We start from the raw sequence: 16,279 nt of genomic DNA, 5'->3' as shown, positions 1-16,279 counted from the left end.
GCGTTGTCCGGTAGTGACACAGGCAGCGACATGAACAGTGTGGGCGAGGAATGCACGGACATGAAGCGGGAGTATGACCAGTGCTTCAATCGGTGGTTCGCCGAGAAGTTCCTGAAAGGGGAGGGCAGCGGAGACCCGTGCACCGAGCTCTTCCGGCGGTACCGCTCCTGTGTCCAGGTGAGATCCAAAGAAAGGGATACACGGTTCTTTAACGAATGTGCGATAGATAGAACTTCCTGCCAGGCTCTCTGTGTCTCCAGTGGGGGCATTTCTTTCACTTCCTGTAGCAGTGGAACAATATAATACAACTTACAACGGTTCATTAGAAACGATTTCATTGTCTGTGTCAAAGAGGAACAAGGCACCCTGAAAGGGGAACTCTGCTCATCTTTTACAAAAATAAAAGTCAACATTTACAAATATGTTAAAATGTAAATATAAGCAAACAGGCAGGTTCTTTATTGCAGAAGAGACATGCATTGTTTCCTTTGTAATCAAGTACACTTACCTGCCCATTTGCAGTCCCCTGAAACTTACCTGCCAGCAGTGTGTCTGGAGTGACATCATCCCACACCAGCCAATCAAACTGGCAGAAGACCAGCATCTATAAGAACCTAGGGAGAAAATGCCACAGCGGCAAAGGAACTTGCTGGTGTCTGTTGGAAATGGTAAATATGTGGGCGCTTAAAGCGGTTCTAAAGGCGATAGTTTTTTTTACTATCATGCATTCTCTGCATTAAAGCTTAGGTGCCATGTGCACGCAAATATGTGTCTGCCGGCATTGGCACCGAGCGGCCATATATTTGCGTGCAATAGCGATGTGCCAAGAGCGCGCTCCCAGCAGCACCCGTTCACATCCCGGCATTCTAAACCTCTTAAACGGCCGACATACGCCAGCTCTAAGACGCTAAAGCAGAGCTCCACCCAAAAGGGGAAGCTCTGCTTATGTGCCTCTGGTAACACAGACAGGAGGAGCTGTCATTAGGGAACCAGCAGGATTATGTAACGTGATATAAGTGGGTTAACAACCACTTTAACTAGTTAAGGACCAAGCCTGTTTTTCAGACTTGGCATTTACAAGTTTAACATTTTTTTTTATTTATTTATTTATTTTTTTGCTAGAAAATTAAGTGGAACCTCCAAACATAATGTTTTTCTTTTTTCCCAGACACCAGAGAATAAGGTCTAAACACTATTTTCATATGCGGGCACGACTTGATTATTCATTCGCTTCTGTGCGCAAGCTCGGCGGGACGGGGCGCTTTAAATTATTATTTTTTCTTTATTTTACTTTTACACTGTCCTTTTAAAAAAATGTAAAAATCCCTTGTAATAGAAAAAAAGCATGACAGGACCTCTTAAAGCAGAGTTCCACCCAAAAATGGAACTTCAGCTTTAAAGGGGTTGTAAAGGTACAATTTTTTCCCCTAAATAGTTTCCTTTACCTTAGTGCAGTCCTCCTTCACTTACCTCATCCTTCCATTTTGCTTTTAAATGTCCTTATTTCTTCTGAGAAATCCTCACTTCCTGTTCTTCTGTCTGTAACTCCACACAGTAATGCGAGGCTTTCTCCCTGGTGTGGAGTGACGTGCTCGCCCCCTCCCTTGGAATACAGGAGAGTCAGGACGCTCTCTACATTGCAGATAGAGAAAGGAGCTGTGTGTTAGTGGGCGTCCTGACTCTCCTGTAGTCCAAGGGAGGGGGCGAGCACGACACTCCACACCAGGGAGAAAGCCTTGCATTACTGTGTGTAGTTAGACACAAGAACAGGAAGTGAGGATTTCTCAGAAGAAATAAGGACATTTAAAAGCAAAATGGAAGGATGAGGTAAGTGAAGGAGGACTGCACTAAGGTAAAGGAAGCTATTTAGGGAAAGAATTGTACCTTTACAACCCCTTTAAGTGCAGGTGACCCCCTGACATGCCTCAAACTCCTGCGGCTGAGCAATTGACCCAAGCATACAGTGCATGCAGGAGAGGGCACCTGCATTGTTTTGGAGCTTGCCCGGCCTATGCTCTACTGTAAACTTAAAGGGCTGTAAAGCCAGAAACCTTCTTGTCACGTGACCGTTTTGCTCCCTGTTGTCACACATCCACTTTAGGGGAGAATGCTTGGTGACCCAGCTTAAATGACCTCCTCAACAGGTAATACTTCAGGGAGTCTAAGACCCATTTAATAGCAAGACAATCCTCGACAATGGCATAGTTTTTTTCATGCTTGTTCAGTTTTTGCCTCAGGTATACAACCGGGTGCTCCTCACCATCTCTGTTCTGGGACAGTACAGCACCTAGGCCCACCTTAGTGGCGTTTGTCTGAACCACAAACCCCTTTGTGAAGTCAGAGGGTCACACCGGTTGTACACAAAGGGCCAGCTTTAACTTCTGAAACGCCTCGTCGGCTTCGGGATTCCATTTAACCATGACCGGCCCTCTACCCTTCATCAGGTCGTTCAGAGGGTCGGCAATGGTGGCAAAGTCGGGTATAAAATGTCTGTAATATGCCAAAATGCCCGAACTTGTTTACTTGTTGGGGCCCAGGGCTCAAGTCCTGCAGGAACGCGTGGGAACGGAGTTCCTGCACTTTTTTCACAGCAGGAACGCAGTTCCCTTTGCAGGACTAGAGCAGCCGAGAGCAGCGGAGCCGCCCGAGCCAATCCTTCACTAAACGGCGATGCCCAGCTCGAGTCACTGTCAGGGGCAGACAAACCTTAGTAATTCTTTATGTTACTGGCCGCTTCCTGTATATGGATTCATCAGGTAGTGTGCGGGTATTCCGTCACTTCCTCGATGCCGCAATGTCTCCTGGGAGCTTTTGTCACTGTTCCCAGGAGACATTGCGGAGGTCTACCACGAGTTATCGTGGGATTTAGAAAGAGCTTGCGGTTTAGTAATTATGCATATGAGCGTATCTTTTTTTTTTTTTTGGTGGGGGAGTGGATCTTGGGTGGGAGTTCCCACACTTTTTTCCCCAGGACTTGACCCCTGTTGGGGCCATTTTTGAATTGCCTCAATCTTATTGGTTTGGGGCTTTATTAGTCCCTGGCCAATAACGTACCCAAGGTATTTGGCCTCCTCCAGGCCTATGGCACGCTTTTTGGGGTTGGCCGTGAGACCTGCTTTCCTAAGGGAATCTACCACTGCTAAAGTCTCTGTCCTTCCAGGGCTTTAAGAGATTCACATGATAAATTTGTTGTGGTTTCCTTTTCCCTGGCTGGTAGACTTTGTAGTTTACCTCCCCTACCCTTTCGACAATCTCAAAGGGACCCTGCCACTTGGCTAGGAACTTACTTTCAACCATGGAAACCAGTACCAACACTCTGTCCCCAGGGCTGAAAGTCCAGGCCTTGGCACCCCGATCATAGACCCTCCTGGGCTTGCTCCATATATTCTCGTATGAGGGGCAGGACAGCTGCGATTCGATCCTGCATCAAGGAGATATGCTCTATGACGCTTCCCACGTTTTTTTTGCGGCAATTAGCAGCCACCTGGGATGTCTACGAATACAAGAACTCAGAGGGGGAATTGCCTACAGAACCTCTTGTATGGCAAACATGAGATATGGTAGCAAAAAAAAAAACAATTTCTCATATCTTTGTTGACCACCTTTTTAAGCATATTTTTCAAAGTTTTATTAATCCTTTCCACAAAACCATCCGTTTGGGGGGTGGTAGACAGAGGTGCTGAGATGGGAGATTTTTTTTTCATAATTTACACAGTTCCTTGGTAACCCTGGACTTAAATGGGGTGCCCTGATCGGTTAAGATCCTTCTTGGGATCCCCACTCAACTAAACACCTGGACTAAATCCTTGGCGATAGTGTTGGCGGATGTGTTGCGTAAAGGTATGGCCTCAGGATAGCACATTGCATAGTCCAGGATTACCAGAATATGCTGGTGACCCCGGGCATACTTCACTACCAGCCCCGCCAGGTCCATGCCAATTCTCTCAAAAAGGACCTTGATTATTTGTAGTGGGACAAAGGGACTGCAAAACTGTAGTGACCAATGCCGACATTTGGCACTCGGGGCACGATTCACAGTACTCACCTGACATCTGCATATAACCCGGGCCAGAAAAAATCTCTGGGTGATTCTCTCCCTGGTGTTTTCGATACTGAGATGTCCCCCCCCATTACATGACCATGGGCCAGGTCTAGCACCACCCTGCGGACGGGTTTGGGAACCACTAGCTGTTGTACCCCATCCTCTACGTTTTACCACTGATACAGCAAATTGCTTTTAAAGGCCATGTAGAGGAGAAACACCCCCTAGTTAGGATTCACTGGTTTCCCATCCATCATCTTAATGTTTTCACTGGCTCTAATTAGGGTGACATATCACAGTTGCTCTGCACAGAAATCCTGTCTCCTGACCTCTGTCGGGTACCACATTCTGTCAACTCTTATCAGGGTCAGAGATGTTCTCCTGTTCGTTACCCTCGGGCTGGGAGCTAGCTTCCAGGTCCCCCAGCTCCCCCAGCTCCCCAGCCATGACAGGGAAAGGAAGAGGATCTCCAGCTTCCTCGACCCTCCCAACCTCCCTTTCCCTTTGGCAAAAAGGGGTCTGGTGAGAGTTCCTGTGCTTCCCCAGCAGGGGGAGCTCTATCTAAGAGCCTCCCCTTGCTCTCCCATAATCTCCAAAAATGGGGAAAATCTCCCCCCACTAAAGCTTCATGAAGCAGTAAAGGCACCACCCCCACTGACTGTGTCACACTGCCACAAGGGGTATCAACCTCAATCACTGCTGTCTGGTAGTCCTGATTGTCCCCATGGAGGCAAATGACCCTGATAGTACCGGGGTGTAGTTTTGTGGGGTTTACACAATCAGGACTAGGGTCACGACCACACTACCAGAGTCTGGCAGGGCTGTGAGTGGCTTTCTATCCACTGAAATAACACACATTTGTTTTTCGATGGGACTCTGACATGATGGAGTACATGAAACCTGTGCAAAAAGATGTGCGGCTTTTCAAATAAGCATAATCGCATTGCATATGCTCATCATTTAGAGCGCAGTTTGCAGCAATATGATCTAATACATTGCAACAATCACAATGTGCTGTGCTCTACACCCAGTCCTGTCAATGGTCCCAAAGACCTTCCTGGCTTCTTTGGTCTAGGACCCACAGTCTAGGACCCACAGTCTCTCTGTGGCTGTAACAGCGGTCTTATCAATCTTCCCCATGCCCTTGAACCCTGGAACAGTCTTATCAGAACCGTTGGGCGATCTTGCACCCCTAGACACACCAAAGTGGGGTGTAGACGGGTTCGCCAAGTCCTCAGTAGCAGTGTACCTCACCACTTGGGTTATAGTTTTGAGGTACTCCTGTCTGACCCACTTTCTCAGAGTAGCAGGGAGCGCATGCAGGTACCGTCCATTACCACACGCTGCAACCACTTCCTGGTGAGGTGGACCAGGTTGAACATTTTTAGAATGATGTGGCTTGTCGCTGGAGTAGGTCCACTGATGCAAAACTTCTGTGCAGAAAAGTGAATATCACTCAGTTCTACACTCAACAGATAGCAGCACCCCTGCAGGGGTAAATCGCATATAAACAAATCTGCCTTTCGTCTTGGTGTCCAATGGAAGTGCCTCCTTCTCTGCATATTAAATCATGGAATGTCCACATGTGAATGGATGGAAAAGGTTGACACTCATAGTGTGAATCTGATAAAGGAATTTTATTTAGTCAATTGCATAGATAATATAGGCACTGCCAGGGACAAGTACAGCAAAAATATCGTAGGTCTGGGACAGCATGCGTTCCACAGACTGGGTATGCTAAAACCAGAAGTGACGTGATTGCGTTCCAAGTTCCGCCAGGCGTCACGTCACGTCCGGTTTTAGCATACCCGGTCTGTTGAGCGCATGCTATCCCAGACCTATGATTTATTTTGCTGTACTTGTCCCTGGCACTAGCTGAGTGCCTATTTTAACTTTGTGATTGACCAAATAAAATTCCTTTATCGGATTTACACTATGAGTGTCAATATTTTCCATCCATTCACATGTGGACACTCCATGTCAATCTTTTCCACTGAAAAGTGAAACTCTTGCTTATATGCTTCCTCCCACCCTCCGGGGCCACATTTGGTACCTTTCAGGGGGGAACCTGTTTTTGACAGTTCCCCTTCCCCACTTACAGAGCCGTGTCGTGGCCCGATCTCCTGAAATTTCGGGCCCCCCATCCTCCTTCCCCCGCCGCCGGGCCAATTAGAAAGCGCAGCGTGCTTCATGCATGCACAGTAGGGAACCAGGAGTGAAACCAAACGTTTTTCACTGCCTGGTTCCCTTACCATGAATGGTGGCGGCAGCACCTGGGAGTTGATCCGAAGATTGGCTGGGGTGCCAACACCACGGGCTCCCTGGACAGGTAAGTTTCCTAATATTAAAGTCAGCAGCTGCAGTAATTGTAGCTGCTGACTTTTTTTTTTTTTTTTTTTTTTTTTACCCAGGCTGGACCACCTCTTTAAGCACCTTTGCATTTTTTGACAGCACATTGTTTATTTGAAGGTTCAAGCATATGAACATATAGGAGGATTTTTTTTTTCACTGATTGTAGTCATTACACGTTTGAGTTTCTGGCAGCGCCATTCACCCTTTTATACTTCTACACTTAATTTACTCAACTTGGTGGAGCTCTCGGGGGGGACAGCAGCCACATTTATACCGAAGCGTGGAATCTAATATATATTATAATGAGCTGGTTTGCACCACATACTAGCTCATTATTAAATACTTGCCTTAGAACAAAGCGCCGGAATCGCCTCCTGGTCACCGCTGAGTAGGGTTGCCACCTCATCCCTTTAAAAAGGAACACATATTAATTACACAGGTTCTGTGGCTAATTAAGTTGGTAATTAGACTCATTTGGTGCCTTACCTGCATTAAATTAACCTCAGAACCTGTGTAATTCATATGTGTTCCTTTTTAAAGGGATGAGGTGGCAACTCTACCGCTGAGGGAGCTGACATGTTCCCTCAGCGTTTTTTCCGGGTTTGCGGCTGTGGTGCTTTGAGTGGCCGGAGCTGCAATGACGTCATTCGCGCAAATGCGCGTGGGAGTACTCTTTCTGGCAAGGAGCTCTGATTTTCTGGCAGCATCCGTCAGACCTTTAGAGCGCATGCACTGCTGACGTCAGCAGCTGCATGCAAGGTGAATATCTCCTAAACCTTACAGGTTTAGGAGATATTCATTTTACCTACAGGTAAGCCTTTTTTAGGCCTACCTGTAGGTAAAAATGTGAAAGCAGAGTATACAATTGCTTTAAGTAGCACTTTAACCACTTGACGACTGCCTGACCACACTGTACTATGGGCGATTGACGGCTTTAAGCATAGCAACGTACCTGTACTTAACTGCTTACTTCCGGCCTGTGATTGTACAGCTTTTCAGCAAGTTCCAGCCAATGATTCAAGGCCAGGACCTGCTGATTGGCAGTGTGCAATCACAGCCCAGAGCTCTGTGTTGGTAAACAATACAGAGCTCTGAAAAGAGGAAGCGATCTGTCAGGGAAAGCAGGGATGTGAAACTGAGAGAGCTAGAAATAAAAGCATCACACTTTACACACATTACACATTGTTAGGCACACATTTAACCCCTTGACCACCCTAGATGTTAACCCCTTCCAGTGTCATTAGTACAGTGACTGTGTATAGTATTATCACTGACCACTGTGGTATTAGTGTCACTGGTGATTTCAGTGGCCATTAGTCAGTTCCCCCCAGCATCCGTTAGTGTCATGTTGCCCGTGCACTATTGCAGTTCTACTATAAGTTACTGATAACTGCCATTAGTGATATAAAAAAAAAATCCAGTATATATACTAGGGTTGCCGATACCCAGTATTTGTACTCGCGCAAATGCACCAATACCTGAAACCAATACTTTAAGGCTCGCTTCTTTGAGCTGTCAGTGAGTCTCCCCCGTTGACAGCTGAAGTGTTAAAGAAGTCCGGTAATTGGAGCTGTCAAAAAAAAAAAAAAAACGCAGCCGGCAATGTTTATTAACAACATTACTCGGTGCTGAAACACCAAAATAAAAATAAACATTTAGGTAGATTCAGAAAGAGTTAGGCCGTCTTATCAGTAGATAAGCCGACCTAACTCAGAATCTACGCCGACTTATGTTTAAGTGTATGCTCAAACAGAGATACGCTTAAACATATCTAAGATAGGACGCCTTCCGCCGTCCTATCTTAGGTTGCAATATTTCGGATGGCCGCTAGGTGGCGCTTCCATTGCGGTCAGCGTAGAATATGTCAATTAGTAGATACACCGATTCACGAACGTACGCCCGGCCGCCGCAGTACATTTAGGCCGTTTCTGTAAGCCATTATCAGGCCTAAAGTTATTCCATCTATTAGATGGAATAGCAATGTTAAAGTATGGCCGCCGTTCCCGCTTCGAGATTCGAAATTTTTACATCGTTTGCGTAAGTCGTCCGCGAATAGCGATTTACGTTGTTTACGTCCACGTCAAAATCAATAGGCCCGTGCGGCGTACTTAGCCGCAATGCACACTGGGAAATGTAGGTGCATGCGCAGTTCGGAAAAAAAAAACGTAAGGTCAAGCACTATTAACATAAAACACGCCCCCCTCAAACACATTTGAATTAGGCGCCCGTCGCTTTAGGCTACGCCGCCGTAACTTAGCAGGCAAGTACATTGTGAATCATGTACTTGCCTCGCTAACTTACGGCGGCGTAGCTTAAATTCCTTAAGCTACACCGCCGCAAAGTTGCGGCAATCTTACTGAATCTATCTAATTGTTTCTTTTTGTATCTTCCTGTTTCTTCATCTGCAGATCAAAGGGATGAACAAATGTTCCTCTGTTTAACCCCTTGTTAACCCTTAATTTACTCTAATCAGCCTTGATTAACTCCCTTTTCTCTTCCATTTAATTATTATTTTCCTGCTTTCTTTTTTTCTTTTTTTTTCATGTCTACTTTAAAAACGATAAACAATTTGTATGCTTTGTTAGTGAATATTTTTACGTGTGTGTGTGTATATGTATATGTATATGTATATATATATATATATATTATAACATTATATTTACACATTTCACATTGAAAAAGCGCAAAATTACAAAAAAAAAAAAAACTATTTATTTAATTTGTAAATAAACTTTTCAATGCTTTGTACCATTTGCTGACAGCTAAAGTGGAAAACAACACAGGTGCGGTAGGTATCGGTAATTGGTATCGGCGAGTACTAAAAAAAAAAGTATCGGTACTCGTAAAAAAAAATGGTATCGGTGCATCCCTAATATATGCCATAGTTTGTAGGCGCTATAATTAACTTATTGTTTTGTTTTTTTGTTTTTTTATCAAAAACATGTAGTAGAATACACTTTGGCTAAAATCTATGAATACATTTTTTTTTTTTTGGACATATTTTATAGCAGAAAGTAAAAATACTGTTTTTTGTTTTCAAATTTTTCGGTATTTTTTTTTTCATTTATATATCACAAAAAATGGCCTGCTCATGAAGGGGGTAAAATCTTCTGGAGCTCATACATACATACATACATACATACTTGGTAGGCATTTGGGTCCAGCAATGTTTTACTAGCACCCGTAGTATGCCCCAGTTCCCGCACCGCTATCTTTACTTTGGATCCTCTTTATTGTTAAACTGCCTACATACAGTACTTATTCATGCATGCTCACCTTTTCTTGCATTTTGTTACTCTTTTGGAGCCCCGTGTCTCTTCTGGGTCACCACCTTGTGTTGTCCAGCCAGGCCAATCCCACACATGCACGCACCTGGCACTCTAACAAGCGATCTTTTGTTTTACACATTGCAATAGTACTGGCAATGGAAGCACCGCTGGCTCTGCAGTGCTTAGGTTGCCATTAGAATGGCAACATCTAAACAGAATCAAATAGACCCTCGATGTTTCCATGAAGAGTGCCTGTCACTGCCTGAAGCTATTACAAGGGGGCTTGTTCCCCCCCCCCTTGTGATAGCGATAAAGTTAAATACATACATGCAAACGTGCACATCTGGCAAACATATGCAAACAGTGATTGCACCACACATTTGAGATACTTTATCACTACAAAATCAGAGTGAGAGCAATAAATCAAGGCCCCTAATTCACAAATAATTCTAAACCATTAGCCTGTAAAAGCCTTTAAGGCATCACCCATGGACAATTTTTGGTACCATAGTTTAATGCCATGTAAAAGGTATGCACAATTAAAAATTTTAACATGGTTGGTATCTATTTACTCAATGCAACATCATCTTTTGTGTTTGTGTGTGTATTAAAATTAATTTAAAGTATAACTAAAAGCAAAAAAAAATCCTTTATTTTCCTTATTGGAAAGTCTTGTTTTCTTACCTGCTCTGTGCAGTGGATTTGCACAGGCCAGGCCAGATCCTCCTCTTCTCGGGTCCCTCTTCTGTGCTCCTGTGCCCCTTCCTCCTTTAGAGTTCACCCACAGCAACAGCTTACTATGGGGACACCCCATTGATTGGCTAACTGACTTTGGCAGCAGCGGGAGTCAATGGCGCTGCTGTTGTGTCCCAGCCAATCAGGAGGGAGAGTCCTGGATGGCCGACACACTCGTGGACATCACTGGACAGAAATGGGTCTCGGGTAAGTATTAGGGGGTGCTGGGGGCGGCTGCTGCACACAGAAGACTTTTCATCTTAATGCATAGAATGCATTAGGATGATAAAACTTTTGCAGGGATTTACTCTCACATCCCATTTGGCTATGGGACAGGAAGTGAAGGTAAACCTCGCAATGGGACACAGATGGTGATTTATTTTTTTATTTTTTATCTGACAGTGGTTATAACCCTCCCTTTTTTGCCTATAGTTCTACTTTAAGTTTTTTTTTTTCCTGAAAGCTTGCTTTTGATTAATAGCTGCACAAATACCGTGCAACATAAAAAAAGCAACAGCCACCATTATATTCCACAGGGCCTCTGCTTTAAGAAAGTATTTGTTTGGAGGTTCTGTGTAGTTTCTAGCAAAAAAAAATGCTGATTTTTAGGAAAGCGGTATTATTTGAGTCTGTCCTGCTTTAAAGTGGCTGTAAACCCTTACAGCACACTTTTTGCTACAGGTAAGCCTATAATGAGGCTTACCTGTAGCTACCCTGGATATCTTCTAAACCTACATGGTTTAGGAAATATCCCCTGTATTTGCATGTGCCGACGTAATCAGCACATGCGCACTGAAGCATGCGCTGGAGTGACATCGCCGGAGCCGCGATACCCGGGAGTGATGTCGCCGGTCGGTGCTGTGTACGGGCACCGCAGCGAGGGCTTCGATCTCAGGTGAGTATTACATACTAGCTTATTATGCCTTTGTCTTGCAGGTGTTAGTTTTTTTTTTTTCAAAGTGGGTTTACAACCACTTTAAGATCTCTAAGGCCTCTTTCACACGAGAGGTATGATCAGGTCTGCCTGTCTGTTTTTCTGGCAGAGCAGACGGGACCCTCCATTCTTCCCAGCATCCAATTTTCATGTCAGGAGATTGTGACTGCCTCTCTATGGAGCCAGTTCACACATCTCCGGAGCAGCTCCAGTGTGAATTCCACAGGAGTCGTGCGTCTTCTGGTCTGTTTCAGGTACAAATTCAGCCAAAACTTCAGACTGAAGTCAGCCCCGAAATGGTGAACAGGGACGCACCAGACCCCTGCTGTGAGCCGCTCCGTACTGAAGTGTGAACCCAGCCTTAGAGAGAGTGGAAGCCAACCTCGCCACTTGCAGATATAATATGTTGAGAAGTGGCCATGTTCAGCTCCTATAATTTACCTCCTACACATGTGTTTGTTGGTGGATTGAGGATCCCATAAAAAGAGATGTAGATTTTTTTTTAATTACACTGGGTTATATGCACATATGATGACGTGTGTAACTGTACATGTGCTTTTACATGATTCAGCTTTCCATTTGCTTTTATATTTTATTATTTCATTATTTCAATTTGTCCTTTTTTAATGTAGTATAGTAAATATGCCATGTCTGTGCTGTGGTGTGCGGTAGTCCTCCAGGACGTTACTTGCTATAGAGGGCTTAAAGATCTTTTTCAAGCATTTTAACATTGAGTATTACATTTACTGTATTGTTTTTCTTTTGTAGAAAGCTATCAAGGACAAGGACATCCCTGTTGATGGAATAGAGTTCATGGGACCCAGCAAAGACAAGCCAGAATCGAATACGGATTGTTGACCCAGTGTGGGCCCTGCACTTATGGGGCCCCCAACGTTACATTTTCTACATACTAGTTTAAATAGGAAATCCTGTGTGCAGCCAGACTGGAACAATTGTACTGATATCACAGCCACAATGAGCTGTATAGGTCCTCATAAGAATATTTTTACAAGTTGGCTCATTCAAAATATTGCAGTTACTCCTGTTTTATACATTTTGCGCTATGTAAATGTTACTTATCAATGCATAATAGAAAAGTCTTAATCAGTAATGTTGCATTCCGCTTCATAAATTAGATAATAATTATTCATGTGTAATTTATCAGTGTATTGTGTATAAAACTCCAAGTGCACTAAGCAGCATGTTCATAGTTTATTCACACTACCTACAGCTCTGCAAACGACAGCCTGTACAGAGGAACAGACAACAGAGCTGTATGGTAGTGTGTGCAAACAGGGTGCTGGAGGTAGTGGAATCAAACAAAATACCATGTATTAACATGGCACACTTACAAGTTTAAATCTCTTAATCCAGCCCGGGAAGAGCCATAGATGGAACCCAGCCAATAGCATGCAGGCAGTGTAGTAGAGACTCTCTCTTCCAATATGTGTTGTTTTGGTCCTTCAAAGTAATGGTAAGACTCTCCATAACTTGGACATCTGCAATTCTTGTCTTCCAATGCAAAATTGTACGGGAGCACGTACTTTTCCACAGAACCAATATACAGGCCCTGGCCGCTGTAAGCAAATGTCTCTAACGAGTTCTTCAAATTTCTTGTTTGACATTGGAGTATCACTCAATAGGTAAGCCGTTGGATTCCTACCGAGTGAAACTTCGGTCAGCATTTTAACAGTAGATTCTACATCAGTCCAAAAAAAACGATTCAATTTTGGGCAGTCCGAGAAAATGTGTAGAAGGCATTCCACAGTGCCAACATGTATTTTGGACCTGCGGGTACATTCTATGCAATTTGGCTGGCGTTCTATACCACTGTGTGAGGAGTTTATAACCTCATCCCTGTTATCTACTAGCCAAGGAGGCTTTGTGAGAAAAATAAGTATGATCTTGTCTTTCTGAGGCTGAGAAAAAGTAGTTTGGAGGTCTGTTTCCCATTGTTGTAGAAAAATTAAATCCGACAGAGTGAATGAGAGAGCTGATCACCATCTATGCAAATCTGCTCAAGTGGTGTGAGTTCACGTAGGGTTTGGTGAGCAGCCGGTAATGACCCAAAGTGAGCATTGAGTTGCGCACGTCGAAGAAGGTCAAGCTCATCATGAAATCGGATCTCGACTTCACGACTTGACAAAAGCCTATCGTCCACTGAAATTAATGTGTCAGAAAATATTCTGCCTCTGGAGTAATTGAAATTTTTAGTCTGTTAGGCCCAGCGAAAACATATGATTCTGATATCGGGGTGAGAGGGCTCGGTTCTGGAGAGAGAGAGAAGGCATGGTCCTGAAAAGGTGTTTTGCTCTAATCGTAGGGTGTAAAGTGACCATTGTGGGGCAGCCTTGTAGAGGAGATCAAGGTATACCCGCCAGGGTTGAATCGATTGGTCGCTTGTTCTAGATCAACCCACAGATTGGGTTCCGATCCCACACACCATTCCATTATTCTGGTTAAATGGGAGGCTTCATAATATCTCACCGGGTCAGGGAAGCCTATACCCCTCTTATTTTAGGCAGTGTCAAGATGGATGTACATTACCTGCCCAGACAAAAAGTGTAAACCTCCTCAACTCACTCAAGTAACTCCTTGAGAGTTTAATGGATAGCGTTTGAAAAAGATAGATTAATCTAGGCATTACGTTCATCTTTAAAATACTTGAGCAACCAAACCAAGTAGAAGTTTCCTTTTCCCAACGTAGGAGGTCTGATTTGAGGGTTAGAAGAAGGGGCGAAAAAAAATATTTGAAAATCCTACGGAGGTTCAGGCTCCTGTTTAAAAAAAATAAAATAATGTACCGTACATTTTTTTTTACTTGCTATATTATGTGTGTTTATTATTTTTTATGTAAAGGACTATTGGAATTGATTGGATTTTTTTCTGAAGTGCCCTATTTCAACTTGGTCCTGTCAAGGACTGTGGCAGAAGACAAAAAAAAACCTGCTTGTTTATTTATTTAAATATATGGGATATATTGCATACATTAGTTTGGTACAAAGCTCCAAAATAAACATTTGTTGCCATGAACGTGCTGGCTCAATAAAGTATATCTACAGCTGCAAACAAAAATATTATATATTTTAGCTTACTAGCCCTTATATATAGTGAATACAATGGTATTCTTTTTTTCTCATTTATTTTCACCTGGTGATTCTGTGATTAACACACTTTCTATGCCTTCATGTCTAAGATAATTTATGGGGCAAAGACAAAAGGACCAATGGAAATGTCACATCATCTATATAATGTGAAAGGGTATAGATAAGTGAAAAGTGTCCCAGGATGCAAATAGCAGTCCTAATGGTCCTTCGATCTGGCCCATGACCCATCCTGCAGCAAGTGAAAACTGGACATGCACTGGAACAGTGTGGCTGGACGACAGTAATGCCCTGTACACACGATCTGATGAAAACGGACCGATGGATTTTTTCATCAAATATCCGATGAAGCTGACTCATCAGTCTTGCCTACACACCATCGGTTAAAAATCCGATTGTGTCCAACGCGTTGACGTAAAACACAACGACGTGCTGAGAAAAATGAAGTTCAGTGCTTTCGAGAATGCGTCGACTTGATTCCGAGCCTGCGTGGATTTTTGACCGATGGATTTCCCCACAGACGATCGGTTTTTTTTTTTCTATCGTTTTTTTAACCATACGAAAATTTTAAAACAGGTTCTATTTTTTTTCACCGATGGGGAAACAAACTGATGGGGCTCACACACGATCAGTTTGTCCGATGAAAACGGTCCATCGGTCCGTTTTCATTAGATGAACCGATCGTGTGTACACAGGGCATTACTGTGTAGCTGATAAGGAAGCAAGGGAACTCCAATTAATAGTATACACTGGCACTTTTTTTTTTAAACAGATAGTTATTATTACATTTTTTTTTTTTTCATTATACAACAATATTTAAAAACACACAAAACATTTCCAACAAACAACCCCACCAAACAAAAAAAAAAAAGATTAATATTTGCGCCCACCAGACTACACTTCGACAATTGCTCAGGACCTTCCATCACATCAAACCCAATAATGACCCTCCTCTCAGATAAGGTTAACAGCATTATGAAACTAACCAAAGTATTCCATTTAATTATTACGCCTTAATGGCACATATGCAGTTATCCCACTCCAAACATCTCATTATTAACTCTCCTCAGTATCACTAGTATGCTCAACTGACTGCTCAGACAAATTGGAGACTAGCCACCAGTACCAGATTTTCACAATTTTTCTTTTAGGACTCCTGTTTTATGTCAATTCCTCTCGTCTTAGATTAAGATTAATCCCTTCAATCCATTAATCGTTGGCCGATAGTTTGATATCCATTTTTTGTTATATAAAATAACATTTACAAGCCATATACATAGATCTAAACCACATCACATGCATTTCAGCTGGGAGAGTGCCTTCCGATACAATCCTTAGCAATGCTATTTTTTGGATCAAAATGAACCAGTGTAGAACATAAGGAATTAATACACACTCCTAGTAGCGATGCAGTTTGGGACATCGCCACAGCATATGTATTGGTGTACTTGTATCAGTAGTACACCTTGGACAATTTGATGTGGTTGCTTTGCCCCAGGGGTGCAACTTTAACCTCTTGATGACCGCACCATAGCCGAAAGATAGCTACAGAGCGGTCTAGTTATTCTGAGAGGACGTCCTCCCAGAATCTTTCTCCCACGCGCCCCAGGGGCTGATAGCGGCTGTTTACCACGTGATCGCTCCGTCCAATGATGATATGGATACAGATCCATATCATCTTTATGAAGTTAATGCTACCTATTATCGTTAGAGGTAAAAAGCGCTTAAGTAGTGGAGCTAAATTCCCCCCTACATATGCACTCATTTGTGGTTTAACTTGTACGCCTAGATATTTAAATGTAGAGGTTGGCAGATTAGTCACCAGGGGGTTTACAGGTAAAAG

General features: G+C 43.4%; 1 protein-coding gene across 1 annotated transcript; it reads left to right on the top strand.

The window, feature by feature from the left end:
• The first annotated feature begins 18 nt into the window (after positions 1–18).
• Positions 19–14,365, top strand: TRIAP1 (TP53 regulated inhibitor of apoptosis 1). The gene is made up of 2 exons (XM_040350173.1): positions 19–177; positions 12,101–14,365. The coding sequence occupies exons 1-2, from the start codon at positions 31–33 to the stop codon at positions 12,188–12,190; spliced, it is 237 nt and encodes a 78-aa protein (XP_040206107.1). The 5' UTR covers positions 19–30; the 3' UTR covers positions 12,191–14,365.
• The last annotated feature ends 1,914 nt before the right edge of the window (positions 14,366–16,279 follow it).

Source organism: Rana temporaria, chromosome 1, assembly GCF_905171775.1.
Source record: "Rana temporaria chromosome 1, aRanTem1.1, whole genome shotgun sequence".
NCBI classification, from domain to species: domain Eukaryota; kingdom Metazoa; phylum Chordata; class Amphibia; order Anura; family Ranidae; genus Rana; species Rana temporaria.
The sequence above is the reverse complement of the archived record's forward strand: the minus strand, read 5'-3'. Positions and strand labels throughout refer to the sequence as shown.